Source organism: Nannospalax galili, unplaced genomic scaffold (assembly GCF_000622305.1).
Source record: "Nannospalax galili isolate Female #2095 unplaced genomic scaffold, S.galili_v1.0 scaffold579, whole genome shotgun sequence".
Lineage (NCBI taxonomy): Eukaryota > Metazoa > Chordata > Mammalia > Rodentia > Spalacidae > Nannospalax > Nannospalax galili.
Genome location: NW_008344599.1, coordinates 1,866,854 through 1,887,557, shown reverse-complemented (window position 1 = coordinate 1,887,557; position 20,704 = coordinate 1,866,854). Strand labels below are relative to the sequence as shown.

The window sequence follows — 20,704 nt, the reverse complement described above, 5'->3', positions numbered from 1 at the left end:
TCAGAACTAAGCCCAAATGACCTTCAGGACCAAGCTTAAATGACCTTCAGAACCAAACTCTGAGAAGTCCTCCTGCCTAAGCACCAAGTTAAGAATTAAGAATTTAGACTTTGAAGCCTGGATGTCTCTTCCCCATCTTTGTATCAATGGACCAGTCATTTTTCTTCTTCAAGCCTCACTGTCCTCATCTGTAATAAGGGTGATGAATACTTCAGGGACGACACATGAATATTAAAGTGTGTAATAAATGTAAAGAATTTCACCGAGACTCTGGCCCTTGATAGTTATTGCTAATTATATATTCAAAGTGTCTAGTGATTGCCATGCCGAAGTCATATATACACACAGGGTGATTTAATTTGGTAGATATTTACCTTGACTCTATCTGCTTCTCTGGAAAGCTGTGGGAAGCAGTGCTGCTGCGTTACACAACTCCAATTAGAACGATGCCCCCTGGGGTTGTGCAATATGGCTACTCTGAGAAGGCAAAGACAGGAGGCTTTTCTCTGCAGTTTCTTTCTATAATCGGAATATTTTAACTTCATCAATAAATTATTTTAATGTTTCAAAGTGGCAATAGGGTCTGTGGATTTTTTTTTAATTTGCTTGAACTCTATTTTGTACTGTTACTTAAAAATAAAACTAAACCAGCAATATTGTCTTCAAGAAACCCAGAATTTTATAAATCAAGCCAGTCTATAACAGTAAGGATTTTTGGAGGTCAGTCAAAAAGTATGTTGACAGAAAGAGGGGTGTGCACAGGCTCACAGATTCACTAACTATGTTACAAAGTCTTGTTAAATTGTCTTTCTTTATATTGGTAAGGGAGCTAATAAACTCAACTACACTAGGTAGTTTCTGGTATCCACATCACATACTGGACATGGAAAGTACCTAGCACAATATCTGGCATGTGGTGGCGTCTCGATTCATGGAACTGTGACCATATTTCATTATGTGCTAGTTCCTGACTTAAGCCTGGTTAGAATGAAGATACTGGTTAAAACTGATAAGTTAGGGGTTGCTATTAGGATTGGTAGTTAGAGTCCTTAATAGATTAAGGTTAGGATTAAAATTAGAATTCAATTAAGGTTAGAATTAAAATTCGTACTGAGGTTATTATTAAGGATGCAGTTAATTAAAACTGGGTAATAGAACTAAAAAGCAGTACGCCAAGTACTGGTTTAGTTGGGTGGAAAATTGAAGAAGAAAGCAATGCAAGAACCTGAGTAGGATTTACTGATAAAAGTCACAGAGAGGCAAAGGGTTAGAGTTCAAGATAGAATGTGAGTGGTTGCTGAGTCAAGTCTTCTGGCAATATGATATTTTTCCCCAGACAGGTGCTGCCATTCTGTCCCAGATGAATATGTAAAACTCACCCCACACAAGCTGAGTTCCTTCTCTCTCTCCTTTGAGCAGAAGCTGCGTGGGGAAAGGAATGCCCAGGGCCCACACAGCTGTGTCTAGCCCAGCGCCAGTGCCAGTACCAAATTCCACACCCCCAGCTACCCAGGCTGTTGCTGAGTGGACAAGGGAATCCAGGAGGCCAAGCCTGCCCTCTCTCCACTCCCTTTCTCTTCTTGGCTACCCGCAATTTCACTGTAGCTACCAGTTCTGTAACCCCACAGACAATCTAGCCCAGACCTTGTGTAAGTCTCTGGGAAATGCATATTGCATGTCATAGTATTTTAGAGTGGAGGGTAACCATAGAGATCACAATCCATTTTACCTATTTTTATGATAGGGATAATTCGCAGGTGAGTCTTACTTTGTAAAGGCCTATTCCCATATGAATGACCTGCCTGTAGGATGCAGGGGCTATATGCAGGCAGGGCATAAAGATGACAAGCAATGGGTTATTCCAAATGGAATCGCCCCCATGCAGGAGAAACTACAATTCTGTGGTAAACGGGATTAGGGAATTCTTCAAATTGGATGTTGTTCTCAAATGTGAAGACTGATTCTCTTTATCCTTCTTCCCTCCAAAGAGTACTATCTGTCCCTCATCCAGTACTGTTCGCCCCTTTACTAGGTAGTGTCTAAGCACAAGAAGTCACTTAGCTTCTGAGCTTCATGTTCCTCATCTGTTCAGCAAAGATCCTTATTAACAAGATAATCTTGAAGGTCCTTTGCAGCTCTAATACTTTTTTATTCTATAATTCTAAAAGCCAATGACAACTTCCTATTCCCAAGACCTAAAAGGCTGCCAAACTGATGCTGACAGTGCAGAAAAGGGAAGAGGAGTCAGTAGGAAAAGAGCATTCCAGAGACTCATTTGCAAGCCTTAATACTCTCTTTCTCCCTCTCCAAAACAGCTTCTCTTCTTCCCTCTTATCCCTGGTACACTTGTCTCTCACTTACAGTAGAGGGTGTGGCCAGATCAGCAATCAAGAGAGAATTAAGAAGAGGCAGAAGGGGATCACTGTGATGTAGCAGATGGAAAAGATGATTAATTAGAGAGCTTTGGGACTTAATCCTACACCCCCGCCCCACTTCACCCATCCCCACTCCTTTTTAACCTTTCCTCTCTAAAACCCACTTAGGTGATCTCTGACATTTCTTCTAACTCATTAAGACCTTTAACTCGAATAGCCTTATCCTTCCCACCAAAGCTAATATTTTTTAAAAGCAACCTCATTTCTTTCTTTTGTTAGCATGACTAACCTCATGCCAGCCTGGTTCTACCTTCATCAAAAAGTCTAACTTTCCTATAATCTCCTCCTACCTCTAGTCCAGTCTCTTCTCTCTCTTCTACCCAGGTCTCTGCATCCCTGTAATAAACACTACTCTCTTAATCTTCTCACATGTCAGATTTGAAGATATTAGAGACCCCGGGAGGTAAGTAATTTGGAGTCACCAAGATAAGTCAAATCAGACAAATAAGAAAATCAAAGATGTTCTGTACTGTCCTACAAGAAATAATCACCATTCGAACCCTCAAGAAATATTCAAGGGGCAAGCAGAGCTCTTCTAAACTCTAGAAACAAAAAACAGCAGACCAGTTGCAAGATTTCTCTGAACACTATTCTCTCAACCCCAATATCACTGACCATCATTTTTATATGGCTTACTAGATGTCAGATATGGTCTGTATGCTGTCCTTGGGTTCTTAGATGACCGGCATTAAGTACATTACCACCAAAAGTTAAGAAAGCTTGGCTTAGAGAAAGCAAGATTAACACTGAAGATCAGCACAAGAAGGTACAGTCAGCAGAGTGAAAAGATGAGCAGGAGTTAGAGGCGCCCAAATCCCGCTTCTAGAGAACAAAACACTAGTGGTTTGGGTGTTGGACAATAATGTGAAACTATAGTCTTCCATATCTTGGCCAGCGCTGTGTCTTCTGCTACTTAAGTAAATATAACCTGGCTTAGGTCTGGTAGCTTCCTCTGGGTGAGATCAGATATTATCTAAGGACTCAACATAGTTGAAATTCCTTGAATTTAGGATTCTAAAATTTAGAAGTTTATTCTCCAAAACTAAATTTCAACGAAACCAACTCAGAAAACTCCTTCTCTGAGAGGAACCAAAATAGTTTCAGAGACAATCACAAAGAACAGCAAACACTAGGGAATTGGGACTCTTGCGTGGAGAGCCAGTGCAAACACAGGGCTGCTTGCATCCATCTCCTATATAGCCTCGGAGACTAAGGCTGCATTTGTCACAGATGCATTGGTCTTTAAGAGGGTTCGTGGATCGGACTTCCACCCAGGAGTCTTACTTTTTAAAAGTTGAATAAAAAAGGTAAGACTCTTTGAAAGATTAAGGAGAATATCAAGGGGTGGGGGGAGGCTTAAGAGTGAGCACTGAGGCAGAAAATACAGAGATACTTTGTAGTATGTTTCCCTAGTCTAAGGTCTAAGATATTTTCTTAGAGGAGGGCTTGAGAGAGATTGGTTCCCATGGCCTGGGGTCTGCTGAAGAGGCTTCTCAAAAGAGGTTGCCCCAGCCACAAGTTGTTGCTGGAGAGATAACTAGAGGGTCCCAAGTAAGAACTAAGGATGCTATTGATTTGAAGAATGGTTTGGGTAACTAGGTGCCCTGGGGACATACCCCTAGGCACACTGTTGATAGGGGGTGTCCTAGCTTTTGGGATTCCCAATTGCCTAAGGAGAAGGCAGGGCCTGAGGAGCTCAGGATAGTGGGCACGCCCTGACCCAGGCCTGCAGTGGCCGCTCTAGCCAGCCGGCCCACCGCCCTGCCCGAGTCCCCTCTCTCTTCCCCTAGCCTAAGAGGGGTGCTCCTGGGGTCCCACTGCTGAGCCAGCTCCCTCCCTCTGCTCCACACCCGAGCAGCTCTGGCGGAGCTCCCGGGGGTGAAGATGGAAAGCACCATCAATGCGCGGAAGGGGTGTGGGAGGCGGGAGGAGTGGGGAATGCGGCAGCCTGCGCCCCCCCCACCTCGCGACCAGCCCAGCCCCCCGTACCCCCCCTCCACCTCCAACAGAATGGTTTGCTCCGAGCGCCCTATTTAATCCCGGCGACTGCAGCAGCGCCGGCTCCCTCCCGGTCCCCGCCTCGGCCCCGGGCTTGGAAGCGGCGGGGGGCGCCCTTTCGGACAGCGACAACGTCTATCAGGTCTCCCCAGCCCCAGTCCCTGGAGATCCAGGTTCGCCCGAGCCCAGCCAGGGAGGCGGCCGGGAAGCGCCATGGGGGCCCCTTCCGCCCTGCCCCTGCTCCTGCTGCTCGCCTGCTCCTGGGCACCCAGCGGGGCCAACCTCTCCCAGGACGGTGAGTGAGGGAGGGGGCGGCGCCTGGGGAGGTGGCGAGTGGCCCGAGGCGGGGGTTCCGATTGGGAGCCAGTCGCTGGGAGCCTGTTGGCTTTGTTTGGAAGCAAGGGTTCAAGTCGCCAGTCTCTTGTAATACCCTTGTGTCTTGTCTCTGAGCATCACTGTCTCTGAGGACCGTGGGGTGTGCCGGCGTGTACAAGGTCCTCCTGGGTACACGGTCGAGTGTGTGTCTGCGTGTGCAGCCGGGGTCTGGATCTCAGGGACTGATGTCTATTTTGAGCAGCTAGGGTCTGGATGTGTTGATGTCCGTGTGTGTCTGGGTGTGCGCGTCTGTGTTGGTGTCTGGTGCTGCGTTTCTGTTTCAGTATCTGTGTGTATGTATGTCTGTGTCAGTGTGTGTTGGGGGCGGAGTGAGATTTGTCGCTGTTTCAGTCAGGGCGTGTGTCGGGTGTTTGTGTATGTATGTCTGTAAGGGTTGGGTGGCCAGAGCAATCCCCCAACTGCTGTATGCAAACATTTCTGTTCCCCCGCTCGTCCCCACCCGCGGCGGAGCTCCGAGTGGGCAGGGAAGGGAACCTGGGTGAGGCTGTCTAGGGGGGCGTGGGCAAAGAAGAGGGGGCTTCTCCTTGGAGCAAAACAACAACAGGGGGCGGAGGGGGCCCCAGTTTGGCTGTAATCCCAGCGGTGGCAAAATCTGGGAAAGAAAACCCAGACTTGGGTGGGAGAGAGCAAAAGGAAAGAACAAGATCTTTGGGGAGGAGTATCTATGGGAAACTCAAAGCTTTCCTGGACTGAACATTAATTTCCCCAAATTGAGGGTGGGGTAGCATACCTAGCCCCTTTACCCCAGTCTGCAACTCAACCCTTCTGGGGTTTCTAAAGATATGAAGGAAGGGAATGGGAGGGTGGGGGTGGAGAAAGGAGGCGGGGCCAGGGGAGAGGGGACTTGGTGAAGAGCCCCTCCCGCCCCAGGCCAGGCTATGTAGGTCAGCGCTGTGGGGGCACCTCAACCTCTTGAAGGCTGCTGGTGGTTAATGGGGTGGCTTGGGGGAAGTATGTAGGAAGACCAAGAAGGGCGCCCCAGCTCTGTGCCTCAGGTCCCTGGAGGAGGGGGCACTGGCTGGGAAGGGACTAAAGGAATGCATCCTCCTGCTCTCTCACTCTGCCTGTCAGAGGTGGGCTGGGGGGGTGGAAGGGGAACAGGACCTCTCTGCGGAGCAAGGGGGAGAGAGGAGAGTGGGGGGAGGGTGGTGGCTATGCCCGGCCAGATGCCAACGAAAAACAGAAAGAACCGCAGGGGAGGAGAAAGGGGAGGCGGTTCCTGGGCGATGGACCCAGTGGCCAGCAGGGATGGGCACAGGGCGGGGCGGGGTGGAGAGGGGAGGGGTTGGAACTGGGAAGGATGATGTAGAGAATTTCATCTGAGGAAAGCAGGCTAGGAGCCAGGGTGCTGGAAGAATTAGAGCTCCACCTTGCCTGACCTCCTCCCCCTAGGTCCTGTCTCTATCCTGGTAAAGGAGCTTCCCCTGGTGAGAGGACCCTGGGGATCCCTTCTCTCCAGTTAGCTGGCTGACTGCTTCTATGCTGTACTCCCCAAACTCCCCAAAGGGAATTCTTACTGTCACCACAGAGATAGCAATCCCTTCACTCTTATATATGGAATCCCCTTCCCCAGAGGCCTACACTGATGACCCTTCTCGCTGAGGAGGTGAGCAATACACACAAATACAGGTGAGCAGTGCAAGGCAAAGACAGGCTTCTGGGTGTTTGTGCCTCAGTAATGACCCTCCTATAAGGCCTTGACTTTTGGCTGCAGACCCTAGCCTCTCCATAGTGCTGGCTGAGGTAAAGAAACAAGTATCATTCAAACTATAGTTCTTTGAACATGGGAACCAAGGTGCCAACCTCAGACTTAAAAAGGGAAAAAGATCATACAGAAAGCATCAAGCTCTTCTGCTTTAGGATGTATAAATGGCAGAGACTGGAGTAAACCTGTTCACTAACTAAGCCTTCCTTCATTAACTGCACTATTCTTTCTTGATCTTCAACTTGGGAACCCAGTCTCCATTCAAGCTTAAAGTTCACAGAAAGAGAATTGCTCTATGCTCATCTTTAGAAATGTGTATTAGAGCAGCAGATTGGGGGACAGAACGAAAGACAAAAACTTTTGAATGGGGAATTGAAGAGAATATGACAAGAAGAGGATTAAGGGTTACGATTTTGTTTCCAAAGAGAAATCAACTCAAGCCTCCCTTTGCTTATGGAACATCATGCCTGTGAAGAGTGCACATCTGTCTAGAGTGTAACATCTCAGAATGCACAGATGTTTGAGACAAAACCACCATGTAGTCTATCTTAAATTAATTCTGTATCATAGTTTCTGGGTCTAAGAAGATGAGCTCTAATGATGGGAGGTAGCTGTGTGTTCCTAAAGACCACACTGACTAGGATCATGAAGAAGGTTTGCCTAGTACTCCTGGGTTGGCCTGGGGTTCCTGGGCATGGAGATAAGTAATACATGTTTCAACCTGCCATATTTGAGCCAAATTAGGAGAGATATGGTGTGAAGATTGAAAGACAAAGTGTTCCAGTACACTGTTCAATTGGTCAAGGGTACTATGATCGGGCAGTTAATTCCATTTAGAAGAAAACAAACTTCATGTGTTTCTAGGGTGTATAGCTCCCCTGAGTACAGCATAAATTTTTTAAGCCTCATAAAGATGAGCAGGGATTGAGAAGATAGAAAAGGGCAGGGCAAGTAAATGCTATCTGAACTTGGCTATTAGTGCCTTGGCCACAGGCTTAGGAATTTGCTACCTGTTCTCCCTTCTGGTATTTCTCCACTAGTATTGGCAGAAGTTGGCTGCTCCAGATTTCAGGAGTACAAGGCCTGTGAACTTAGTGCACCCTGTGGTCTTGTCTCTGGTGAGCAGCTTGACATTCAGCATTGTGATCAGCCGCCTTAGGGTTCTTCCTTCCCAAGTTATTTTCAGTACTATGATTTAACCTAGTGGATGTACGGCCTTGCTTTGCTTCAGCCCAGGTTATAGCAACTTCGCCTTGTAATTTTTCACTGTCCCACACATGCATATCTTTTCCTTCCCAATGACCTTCTGTCCACTGCTATGTGTTCTGCAGCCCCCTGGCCAGATGCCCAGTGTGGAGTTCATGCCCAGTGTGCCAGAGAAGTCCCGCATTCACTCTAGTGCTGCCCACGGATCTGCTTGGCAGATCTACTCCACTGAGTTTCAGTTCCTTGCTGTAGCCATAATGGTTCTGTTCTGTTTTCATGCCCAATCTCTTCCCAGTTGCAGGTATAACTCTTAGGAAGGACATGTCTCCTTTCAGACTTGCACATCTTCTAGCACAGGGAAAATAAGCTCACCAGAAAAACACTGAAGTGATAGAGTTTGGTTGATTCAGTGAAATCTGTCTAGTGCAGGATGTCCAATGTCTATTCAGCAGTTATGCCAAATATTCTGTCCTAAGTTCTACTTAAACTTAGGTGGTACAGCTGCCTTTGATGGTTTCCTCTGGACCCTTGTCTCTCACTCAATAAGGAAAGAAGACCGTAGGAGAGTTGTGGACAATCAGAAGTCAGACTTCGTCACCTTTCTTCCCATGTTGGCTTCTTGATCCTTGGCCTCCACAAAAAGTCAGATGAAGGAGCTTACTGCCATAAGGCCTTTTCTCCTTCCTTTTCCAACTAAGGAAGAAAGAAGGACCAAGTCTAATTTCAAGAGTGTCATATCAGAGATATTCAGCATTCACTTGGAATGGGTGACTCACAGCCATAAAATCCCACAGATGGCATCTTTTTGGTGTTCTGGTCACTTTGAAATAGCAGTTGGAGTAGCCAGGCTATTGCTCTGTAAGTCTTCATATTTGATTTAGGTATTCCTTGTTGCTACAGTGCTTTCCTGTAGCTCAAATTGCATGTAGAATAGTATTAAAAGCTGTTTTTCCTTAGATCATGTGGTAGGAAAAAAATCTTCACAGTTGTCATAAGAGAAATAAAACCCTTGGGGCTGTGCCTAGTCACATTCTTCACTATTTCCTACTCCAGTGGGATTGTCTACTGGCTCAATAATCCATTTTTATCATCTAATTCTGTCATGAAACTTTATCTAAGGATGGCAGTCAAGACTCCATTTCTCCTTGAAGAAAGTGAGCTTTTTACTGAATGAAAAATCTGGGGTATTAGAGAACATGGGTGATTATATATCCTGCTTAAAATTTTTTCTTTGCAGTTTTGGGGACTAAACCTGGAGACTCATGTATGTTAGCCAAGCTCCTTACTACTAATCTTCACCCTGTCCAAAAATCTTCTTTTATTTTTCTTGTTAGAATCTAATCTTTCCTGTTTAACCATTGGCTACAGGGCATATAGTAGAACATTTTGCTTCCTGTAGGAGGTCCTGTTCTAGAGGTCCACTGATAGGCTCTGTAGATAGCAATCCCTGTGGAAATGCTGAGAGAGAGAGAGAGTGAGGGAGAGAGAGAGACACTATAAAAGCTGAAATGCTGAGAGAGAGAGAGAGAGAGAGAGAGAGAGAGAGAATATAAATGAATCACAAAAAGAGCCTGGAGAAGAAAGCCAGTAGGAAAAGATTCAAGTCTTTAAGAACACAGTTAAATTAAGGATAAACACTCTATAGAGAAGAACAAGCCTCCAGGGCAAAGACCTGTCTCCACTGCCAGGTCAGCAGTGGTGATAATTCTTTATAAGGTCAGAAGTAGCTGATAGTCAGGGATCTTATAATTATGCAAGTAAAAACCCAATTCAGTCCTGTTGTATATGACAAGGAGATCCATCCATTCTAGTCCTGAGAAGCCAAGCTCTTAAGAGTCATGAACACATGAAACTGTTGAGATTTTTGCACTAACAATGGCTCATTTAAATGACGCACTCTCTATTGAACCAGAAATTTTGAAGAAAGAATAACTTATCCTTTTACCAAAATTTCCCTAAGTATAAAAGGCAGGGCCTAAATTTCTCAAGTGCAACAGAGAGTTCTACTATGATACTACCCTTCTCAAAAGGTTTGACGTCATGCCTCTTTTCTATGTACTATCAAATACAAACTATTTATGGAAAAATATGCTTATCAGAATAATTGGGCAGGCCATAGAATCTACCTGATGGTGATACACAATTTGGTTTCCTCATATCCTAGTATTTCTGAGCTAGTCACAGACTCTGTGTGCTATTTCCTTCATTAGAGGATGATACTAATTGTATAATGAAAAGTTGAAGCAGTTAAAGCCTATTCCATCACCACTGTCACCTAATATTTGGCTAATATTCACAACCTAAGTCTGGTGGTGGTCCTCACAGTCTTTTGGGTGTATATCTGACAGATCCAAACAAAACTCTTCAAGGAAGCCTTTAGAACACATGATGAGTATAGCATCCTAACATAAGCCTTTTGTTAAACTTTGTGGGCATTAAAGCTGACTGTCTTAACTTGTGATGTCAATTCCCATGCCCTTTTTAGAACAAACTACCTGTATTTTGAGCTCTCCGTGGTGCTAGCCCCTCACCGTGACATGCCAGGCTCTTCTTGTTGCTCTCCATGGTCCTGCTCTATCTTGACTTTTCATAATCTCTTTACTCTCCCCGGGGCAGCATTCACGACAGGCTGGCATTCCCCTCCCGCCTGTCAGAAACACAGTCGTGGTCCTGGTTATGGCATCTAATGTATTAAAATTGAAACAAAACCCTGGGATAGAGATCTGAAGAGTCCTTACGACCAATGAGCTGTAGGAAGGAGACAGAAAAGTAATTCTCTGGTTATGGAAATACATTTTAAGATGATCAGAAAACCAGGGCCTATATGGACTCAAAAGAACTGAATGTTTTGTTATATCTGGACTCATAGATTGAAAACAGAACTGCAGGTGCTAGTGCTTTAAATTGAGACAATATTGCTCATATACAATAACCATATATACTCTACAGATGTGGAATGTCAAATGAGTCCCCCTCAGTCATAAGCATGTGGCTCTCAATACCACCCTGAGTTTCATACATGCTTTAACTGTTCTGTCATGAAGCTCATTTTCCTTTCTCCCTCTACTTTAGCATTACAAAGACAATATGTAATAATGGGTTAACAATAAATAGTAGTGGAGAAACTCGGAACAATGTAAATATCAGGACTGTAATTAATATGGCCCTGAACATAACTACCCCATTTTAGGTCCAGGTCTTTGGCTGGCCATATCCTATTATGACTCTGCTAAACATCTGCCAATAACCTGAACATTAAGTGCCACCCTCTACCAGTCATTCTGTCCAACACATTACATCAAATCTGCACAATCTCCCTTTTCCCATACGTGTGAATGACCTAAAGAAGAGTCTAAGTGGGAAGGCAGGCTTCCTGAATAAATTTCCATGGTGCCTCCTTCATTTCCTCACTTGAAGCAAGAAGAAGTTTCATTCTTCAAGGGCAGGTAATGGGAGTGATTTATCTCTGTGAATGAGCCTTCTGGAAGCTAGGATTGGGGTTACTACAACAGCTGGAATATCTTACATCCACTCATTTCCCCGAGTCCCCTGTTCCAATGAAAAGCAGGCATGTTTCAGTACGGATTCAAATGCAGAGAGTCTAACTTTTTTCAGTGTCTTTCATCCTTGTGTGAACTCTTACATCTGGAATTCTTTATCCCTCTCATCTCTTTCCATTTTTCTTATGAAGTCCAGGAGAATAAGAAAATTAAATAGTATTTTTTAAAAATCTAAAATGTTGTGCTTGCTAAAGACATTTTCCCTACCCCCAACTAGACTTGCACTAGTTGTATATTGATTCTTAATTATAAGCACCTTTAGCTCATTTACTTCCAGTTCAGGGTCAAGAAGGTCGGGTGCATCACCTTGCCCTGGGGAGAAGAAAAAGAGATGGAATCTGATATCACAGGCATTCATCTATAAGACGATCATTACTTTCCTCTCTCTTTTCTTCACATAGTCTCAAATACTAGCAAATCAGGATAGAAAGCTAATACCTTCAAAGGTCGGGTGATGTTGAGAATATGCAAGACTTGGTTTCATACGTTTATTTTTCCTCTTCTATTCTCTGGCTCTCTGCTTCCAGTTCCGATTCTAGAGTTCCAGCCAAAGCCTCATTCAGGGTAAAATGCTCCTAAATGTGAACTAGTTTATCAAGCCTCTGATTTAAATATTTGATACTCTTTGGAAATCCAGAAAACTCTGATGAATGCATCAGTGACAGGTAGCTTGGAATTGATCACCTTGTTTATGCTTTAAAAAGCCCAAGGCCAAGTTCTTCCATTATAAAATGAAGGGCCAGTTTTACCATCTGCTCCTAACCATTTGTCACTCAGCAAATACGAAAATTACAGTGGGACAATGACACTCACTGTTGCTTACTGGTTCTTATACTTCTTCATGGTGAAATCTTTCCAAGGACATATTACATGTTTCCCCTCCAATCTGCATCCTCTAATCTCACACAAATATAAAAAACAGCATTGCTAAGCCCCTGAGCCTTCCATCTTTTCATTTATCCTCAACTGCTGCTAATGCCAACTCTTTTCTGGTTTTCAAGCCCTGGAGCCCAGTGTCAGTGACAGATGGACTGAGCTTCAGCCCTGGGGAGGAGAGGATTCTGGCCTTCTCCGGGGGAGTTTGAGCAGAAGAGACTAAATTCTGCTTTGGGGAGAAGCTCTGAATTTAAGCCATATGGTTTTCTGGAAGTAAGGGGTTCTGATTAATATGGGCATGCAAAAAGGGCTCTGTATCTGGGTCATAACAAATGTTATGTGTCTACCTCAGAAAAAAAGTAAATACAGGCATATGAAAAAAAAAAGAATCATAGTTTGTGGAAGGACACATGCTGAAGGAGAGAAAAGGATAACCAGGTTGAAAAACGCAAGCATCTTAGGGAGCAAAAATGAGACACAAGCACATCAAAGCTGAAATGCTCAAAGAAGAGGAGAAGAGATTGTTCTGTCAAAACAACATTATTTGCCATTTTGGAGACTGAGATTTGTAGACTTGGAAGAATGTGTCTGTTTCATGGAAAAGTTTAATTCCCAGCAAGGCACAAAAGGAGGCTAAGGTGCACTACTCTTAAAAATACAGACTTTAAAGTGAGAATGAAGGGGGTGGTAGACTAAATCTCAGTTAAGCTTAGGGGAATCAGGGAAGCTGGAGTAGTGTGGGTGTGTAGAGCGGAACACATTTTTCTTCATGTAACGCTCCTAACCGTTGCCCTGAACCTGTCATCCACACCCTGCCTGTGATCATCCAATGAAGAGAAACAGTAAAAACAAGTCAGGAAAATCAGAACTAGCCAGGATAAATGCTTTCTTACCTGCCTTCTAACAAATTAAACTTTTTTACAGCATTGTTATCCTACAATACAAAGCTGTCAGCCTGCAGTATCTAAAGCACAACCTAAACAGCAAAAAATGAGTTGGAGCTGATTAAGAAAGGGAATCCATCCATGCGTTCAGAGAGATACCAAGGTACTGCATGGGAACTACCAAGCAGCATGTTGGAAGATGGACTGAGATCTCTCACCCTCAGGAATCCGTTCTTTACATCTTCCTGGTTTTCTGAGCTATCCTGCCCACTCTCAGTGCCTATCTTCTCATACCTTTCCAACGAACAAAATGAATTCCATGTTCAACTCCGTTATGTTTCCTTTCCAAAATACTTTCCTAAAGTGGGAGTATTTTCCCCCAGTTCTGTTACATATGTGTGAAAGCAACAATATAAATTTAGGGAAAGGGTAAAAAAAATCCTCTTGTTCAGTTTAAAAGTTCAGACAAAGCCTAGACTGTTATACCCAAATGCAGAACCCACAGCCGGCCTGCCCTGATTTCTGAAGATTGTGGTCATGGTGGGAAAGGAGTAAGGAGACAGAACACCCTGCTAAAGGTTGTTATCATCCCAGACATCGTCCTGTACCTACAGAGAACATGCCCTTCAGAAGTTCTCAGCGATGTATCTCTGTGCCCTCCCTCTTTTCTCCCTCACAGCCTCTTAGTGCAGATATCTGTTTACAGCACACAGCTGAGTCCCAGAAGGAAGGCGCTAAGGTGAACAAGGCGCTGCTTGGGATCAGATGCCCCTCCTTTTAGTTTCCTAACTGCAGTTCTTCTCACAACTCAGTATTGGCTACAGGGGCTTGTTTTGGTTAGGGCCCAGTCCAGGGCTTCCCTCTCAGTGCTCATGCACTGAGAACACTGACTCAGTGGCAAATCCAAGCAGCAGCTGTCCCCACTTCCTCCTCTGCCACCCACTTCCCAGTCTTTTGCTCCTCAGAATCTTAAGTCTCAGAGGGCCCCCCTCAAGCCTACCTCAAGCCCACTCTGCCTCCAGATTTTTCTCTGTAGCTCAAGAATAGGACACGCTCCTCTGCTTGTCCCTTTCATCTCTTCTACCCCCCCCCCCAACTTCACAATTAAGTTAGCATTCGCCTGGGTGTGCACAGTGCATGTTCCAACAGGTTGATGCAAGCCACACTCACATGCATGCACACAACACCAACATTTATTTTCATAACTACCCTTTTCGGTTCCTAAGGCCACAGTAGTGATTTCTGCCCTTCAAGTTCCTTTTATGGAAACTGGAATTTGTTGGTAAGGCCTGACATTTGAAAAAGCTTTGCCATCTGGCACAGCCTCAGAGACTTCTTCCTCATCTTACCCCAACTTCTCTGACCTGTTAGCAGACTTACTTCTCTTGAGGTTTGGGATCCCACATATAGATATCACGGGAGGGGAAAAAGTCACACTTAAGGGCTACATGGATGTCTATGAAATAATAATTGATATTAAAGGCCAGAGTTATAACCATAGCTCCCACTAACTACCTGAGTGACTTATTCAAGTTCCTATACCTATCTGGACATTAGTTTCTTATAGTTAAAATGAGAGACTGGGAGGATGTGGCTCAGTGGCTTGATCTACATTACTGAAAAATATGCATGCTCACACACATCAGTACCCATAACATACACACACATGCATGTATGCTAACACAACAGGACTGAACATACACAACAGAAACAACAGGACTGAACTAAGTGCTTTGTAAGATCTCATCAGCTCTAAAAGCCTATACTTCTGAGAGTCAGAGGTGAAACTATTTTGGGTGATTGAGATTTAACAGAAAGAGAAGAAGAATTATTGAACTTTGGCAACAGAGCATCAGAAAGGGTATTAGTTCCATTATGCCTGATAAGAGTCAAAGATCTTGGGAATAACCAGCTCTGGCCATTAGGGGTCAGTAGAAAATACTGACCAAATATACAAATTGCATGGCTTTAGGAAACACATATATTTCTTCAGGCTATCAACATTTTATAGCTTTTTCTTAATGTTTAGATATAAAAAATGATTTTGAATGACTGGATTTTCATTTTCTTTTTATATTAATGAGTCTAGAGAGTTAACATCAAGTTTTTCATTTTAAAAACTTCATTTTTATAACATTTTTAAATCCTCTATAGGCAAGCTAGCCAACTATCCCAAAGATGTTTTTCCTTACAGATCATACCATTTAGCCTGGAAAAGCCTAATCACACACCATTCCATGCCCAGCAAATGAAAACCTTTCCTTTTCAACCTGCAGAGGATAGAACCAGAAAGATACCTGTGAAATACACTATAAAACCTGGCTGAGCCAAGCATCGTGGCACACACCTTTAATCACAGTACTAGGGAGGCAGAGGCAGGTGGATCTCTGTGAAATCGAGACCAGCCTGGTCTACAGAGTAAGTTCTAGGCTAGCTGGGGCTACAGGGATAGCGTGTCTTACAAACAAAACAAATCAAAAAAAAAACCCTGTTGCAGCAGGGCATGTTGGCACACATCTTTAATCCCAGCCTCCAGAGGTAGAAGCAGGAGTATCTCTGTGAGTTCAAGGCCAGCTTGGTCTGCATATTGAGTTCTAGTCAGCCAGGGCTACATAATGAGACCTAGTATCAGAAAAGGGAGAGGGGCTCCAGGTGGTGGTGGTAGAGCTCAACAACCTCTGAGTCCAGACTAAGTCCTTCCTAACCTGAATCTCAGGATGATCTCATAGTGGGGTGGGGATTCTGCAAATCTTTGATATCTGGTTCAGGCTTTTTCAAACTAAGGGGTTAATTAGCATGACAGGAACTTCCTAAGGGGAAGACTCTGCCCCTCCCAACCCCCATCAATTTCCACTGACATCTTGCTTTGCCTCTTAAGAGAACACAGCCTGGCCTAGAGAGAGTAATGACTTTGGGCCCAAGAGGCTGCTTGGCAAACAAGACTCCAGGAGGCAAAAAAAAAAAAAAAAAAACAACCCAGACAGCACAGACAGCAACAGAAATAATAGAGGGAGGGACAAGGACACCCAGTGACAAGAAGAGTGACAGGAAAACAGGGGGAGGGAGGCCACGATCAGAAGGCTGCAGCTGAGGCATGACCGAGTTCTGAAGCTTGGAAATGATTATGAGTGGGAGCTGTGGAAAGGGGGCCCTTGAGGACTGCCTGGTAGGACAGAACCTCATCCTAAAGAAGATAGGAGGAAGCCCACCTGAAAAGACAGAGGGGCCCAGAACACAGAATGACCTCCATCTCTTCCTGCCTAGCCTCCCTCTGACTGCTGCTGTAACATCACATGTATTAGAGAACAGGGATTTATGGAAGAACAGGCAAAGTGAGACAAGGATGGAGGGGAAGAAGTAAGAGACTGTTTTGGCACTCAGATCATCAGAGTCTTGGACTAGACACCGAGGGGTGACTTCAGTAAATGTGGTACAGTTGTGACTGCCGAATATCAACTGTACAATGTTAAGTGTAAAAAGAATCCTTCATTATCTGGGCTGTTTTGCTCTGAAATCAGTGACTCCCCCAAGTCTTGGAGTTATCTTCTAAATCAGGATTCAGATGGAACTGGTCCAGCTTCCTCCAAACGTACAATTGAGCATTTACTCTTAAAGAAAAACTGTGGCTCTGAACATAAGAAAAGCTCTAGGGGCCAAGCTCTAAGTCCAGTCTTGCCATGGACATTCTCTTCTGTGTGACCCACATGTGCATAAGAATTTACCAAGAAGCTAGAGTTAGAGTTAAAGCAAAAGGTCTGGGAGCCTAACAGTGAGCCTCCTGATGGCTGGTACTCCATTCTAAAAGCAAGTTTCTTCAGTATTCTGGGCCACAGGCCCCAGCATGTTTTTCCCTTGGAGATAACACTCCTCCACCCACCTGTCGTGGTAGTCGTGAGGAATAACAAGTAGGCTGTGATGAACATTATTTTTAACTCTAGAGTTAGAGAAATGCTGAGTCATCATCATCATCATCACCATCACCATCATCATCAACTCCTACTCAGGAAGCTGTTTGTTTTTCTAGACTCAGGGAAATGGGGCTCCGGACACTAGTACCCGTGAGGCCAGCAGTGATCACGTGGCAGAACTTTGTGCCTTTGTCCCACCCACCATCCTGATGTGCACCTGCTGCACTGTTGTTAGCTCTACTGCCAATACACTGTAGATGCCCAAAGCAAACAGGGCAGAGAAGATACATAAACCAAGCAATCAAGGGTGATGCTGATGATATTCTCATGACTTCCCTACCAGTCCCCTAAATTTCAGACGTAATACATTTCTATTTATTTGAGTAACTCACTTATTTATTCAGCCCTTCCTATATGTGAGGTCCTGTACTTGCAATGAAAAACTGGATCATGGGTGTCGATGCATGCTTTGAAGAGAGGCACATTAGTGAGTCTACAATTCCCACCTCTGCTACTCCTAATATGAACAATCAATCAGTGGGCGAAAGGGCTACTTTGTCCCTTAAAATGCCAAGAATCCTAAGGATACCAGAACCCATTGGTAAATAAAACAAGAAATAAGAAACACCCAAAGCAACTGAAAGCCAACATGATAACCTTTTAGTTTTAGCTTAGGTGCTAGCATGTTATGAAAACATAAGGAGATTTTGTTCATTTTAAATAAACACATCTGTTGTCTGGTTAACTGAAGAGTCCCACACTGTAAGGCACTTGGGGGTAGACAAAATAGGCCTCAAAGTATAGATGAAGACACATTACAAAATCCAACTAAAAATGTGATTCTTTGGATACCAATCGTAGCATCACTACCACCACCACAAGCACCCATTTCTAACCTGCTGTTTTTATCATTGTGCAGGTAAGTCTTGTGAATATTTTTAGGTAAGCGATCCCTGACCAGCAATGTAAGAAAAGGAATCTTCCCTGCTCTATTCCTAACCCTACCACACCTGAGGCAGTAGAGGGGAAAGATACAGAAAGCTTGGACTCCGTGGTCAGAAAGATCTATGATTAGAGACTGTCCGACCTTAACCATAGATGCATCACATAGACAAGTTTCCTAAGCGAATGTGTGCATAACAATACATTCCAAGAGCGTGTTTGGAATAAGTGCGTGTGGGCTGTTTAGCTTGCATCTTGACATACAGAGAGTGCTTACAAATACCAAGTCCTGTCTTCTAGATTAGAGTTTCCACCTCTAATCAGTATATGTTTCTTCCCATCTTTGGGGTTTGCTATTTTCTCTGCACTGGAAGATTTTGAGCCTTGTTCTCACAACAAAAGATGTCCAATATCTGATTCATTTAATAACTAAATATTAAGCACCTCCCATGTGCAGTATGCTATATTAGGGCCAATGTTGATACTAAATGAATCAGATATCAACTCTACTTTATGAACAGGAAGCCTACAGAAAGCAATGAATCATTTAAGACAGGTAAAGCTGTGTAACTCAGGGGCAAGGGAAAGCAGTGCTAAACAAAGTAAGCTTTAAGGATAGAGAGAGTTGAGAGCTGTGAAGATGAGGGAACAGTATTACAACCAAGTTGTTATAGAAAAGAGAATGGGCCCAGGAAAGTAAATGTTTCAAAGCAGTCTAAATATAAATAGCTCCTATGCCTAGAATACAGGGGTAAAATGGAGAGAAGACAAAGTTGAAATTCAGTGGCTGACATCAGACTGTATAGGACCTTGAAGACAAGGCTAACCAATCTGAGTGTTATCTGCAGAAAATGGAAAGTCAGGGATGAGAATATTGTTAAGTTGGTAAAGTGATTGCTGTACAAACATGAGGACCTAAATTCAGATCCCCAGCATTCATGTAAAAGCCTGGCATGGTAGCATTCATCTGTAAACCCAGCAACACTTGTTGGGTGAGCAGATGGATTCTTGTCTCAGAAAATAAGGCAGAGGGCCCGTGAGATGGCTCAGAGGGTAAAGAAGCTTGCTGACAAGGCCAATGACCTGAGTTTGTTTGCTCTCGAGGTCTCAAATGGTAGAAGGAGATAGCTGACTCCAGGTTATTCTCTGACCTCCACACAGGAGGACCTCCTCATACATACAAATAAATAATTTTTAAAAATATTTAAGATACAAGGTAGAGAGTGACAGAAAAAGCCCAAAGTTGACCTCTGCCCTCTACCTGCACACCCAACCCAGGTACAACACACATACACACATAGAATAAGAAAAGAAAAAGGAGAGTCAGTGAAGGTGTCTGAGTAGAAGACAATGTGTGTAGAAGGACAAAAGGTCCCTAACGTATGTGACCAATAAGATTGGAGATGTCCATTGTTGCTTTTTCCCAAGCAGGGAGGGTCTTTTTTCACCAGCAGCTTTGAGGCAGCAGCTCTTTCCAAGGTCTTTACTAACTCCACTTCAAAGTCCGTATGACCCTTTCAGAATACACCTAAGCCCCTGGACTTTCTGGTTCAAACTCTTTGAGGTGAATGATGGTGATGTCGTAAATGATTGCCACAATTTGAATCCAAAGACGATGTATGCTTCTCACAAACCAGCTTATAATTTCTGCTACTTATCTGTGTTTCTGTTCATAACATTGTAATAGCTCATCTGCTCCCAGAGGGGTGGTCATTTAGAACATATCACCACAGGTCTACAATTTTGTAAAACCAAGAAACTTGCAGGCATATTAACAGAGGGTCCTCAGGAGGAGACATGAGATCGTCAGTACATTTTAGAATTAGAGGGAGAAATGTCACCCCCAGAGGGAAGAAAACATCCCAGTCACCTCTTAAACAGTTTCCTAAAAACACTACAAACCATACAAACCAGAGTGAATTCTCTTCAAACGTACAGAGGCAATAAATCATGCATATCCCAAACATGTCATTTATTGAAGGTTATTTGCTAGCTTTCCTCATCTGAACAATTTAGCTTCGTTTGAGTGATGTACATCACCCTTTTGCTTATTAATCCTACAAAAAAGAAAAATTGCAAAATGCAGGAGTGGGGACTCAATGAACAAATATGAGCAAGGAGAAAAGAGACTGAGGAAGACACAGGAGTGAAGCCAGAAACAGGCTCTGCCTGATCAGCAGCATCTGTAACGCAGTGCCAACTGTGGCGGAATAAATTACCAGAGCTAGTTATATTTACTGAGACCCCCCTGGGGGTCTAGTACTAAAGCTACAAGATGAAATGGTAAGCCTTCTGCATTTAACCAGCTCCAAGTTTAGATGAAGAGGACGATAAGCAAAAAAATAATAAACCACAGTGCAATATGTTGAAGCAGTCCAGGACACAGGAATTATTGAAACTTGAGAGCCCCACTGAGACAGAAAGGGTTCTTGAGAGCTGTGCTCTTTGGGTTCCTTTAGGTAAGCCAATGAACCTCTCTGAACCTCTTCATTAAATGTGATTATATCTGTTGGGCATGGTGGCTCATGCCTTCAATCCCAGCACTCTTGAGGCAGAGGCTCAAGAGATCTCAGTGAGATGGAGGCCAGCCTGGTCTACATAGCCAGTTCCAGGCCAGCTGGGGGCGACAGGAAGACCCTGTCTCAAAGCATAACAAAACAAAACAATGACAACAAAGTGTTATCTGGCTGCCTATCGCTAGCAGTTGTTTTGAGATTAAAATGAAATCATGGGTGAAAAGCCAGTCTACGAAGTAAAAGTCCTGCACTGAAGTCTGAGGGGGCTGTTTCTTCAG

General features: G+C 44.0%; 1 protein-coding gene across 3 annotated transcripts in view; it reads left to right on the top strand.

The window, feature by feature from the left end:
* The first annotated feature begins 4,468 nt into the window (after positions 1–4,468).
* Cadm3 (cell adhesion molecule 3) overlaps positions 4,469–20,704 on the top strand; it is a 30,400-nt gene continuing 14,164 nt past the window's right edge. Inside the window, exons 1-2 of one of the 3 annotated variants that reach the window (XM_029567220.1) lie at positions 4,471–4,728; positions 13,101–13,223. In XM_029567220.1, the coding sequence (XP_029423080.1) occupies positions 13,202–13,223 (22 nt within the window). In that variant the 5' untranslated portion in view covers positions 4,471–4,728; positions 13,101–13,201. Of the gene's footprint in view, positions 4,729–13,100; positions 13,224–20,704 lie in introns of all 3 variants that reach the window. The other 2 variants (XM_008840844.2, XM_008840845.3) reach the window with 2 other exon arrangements.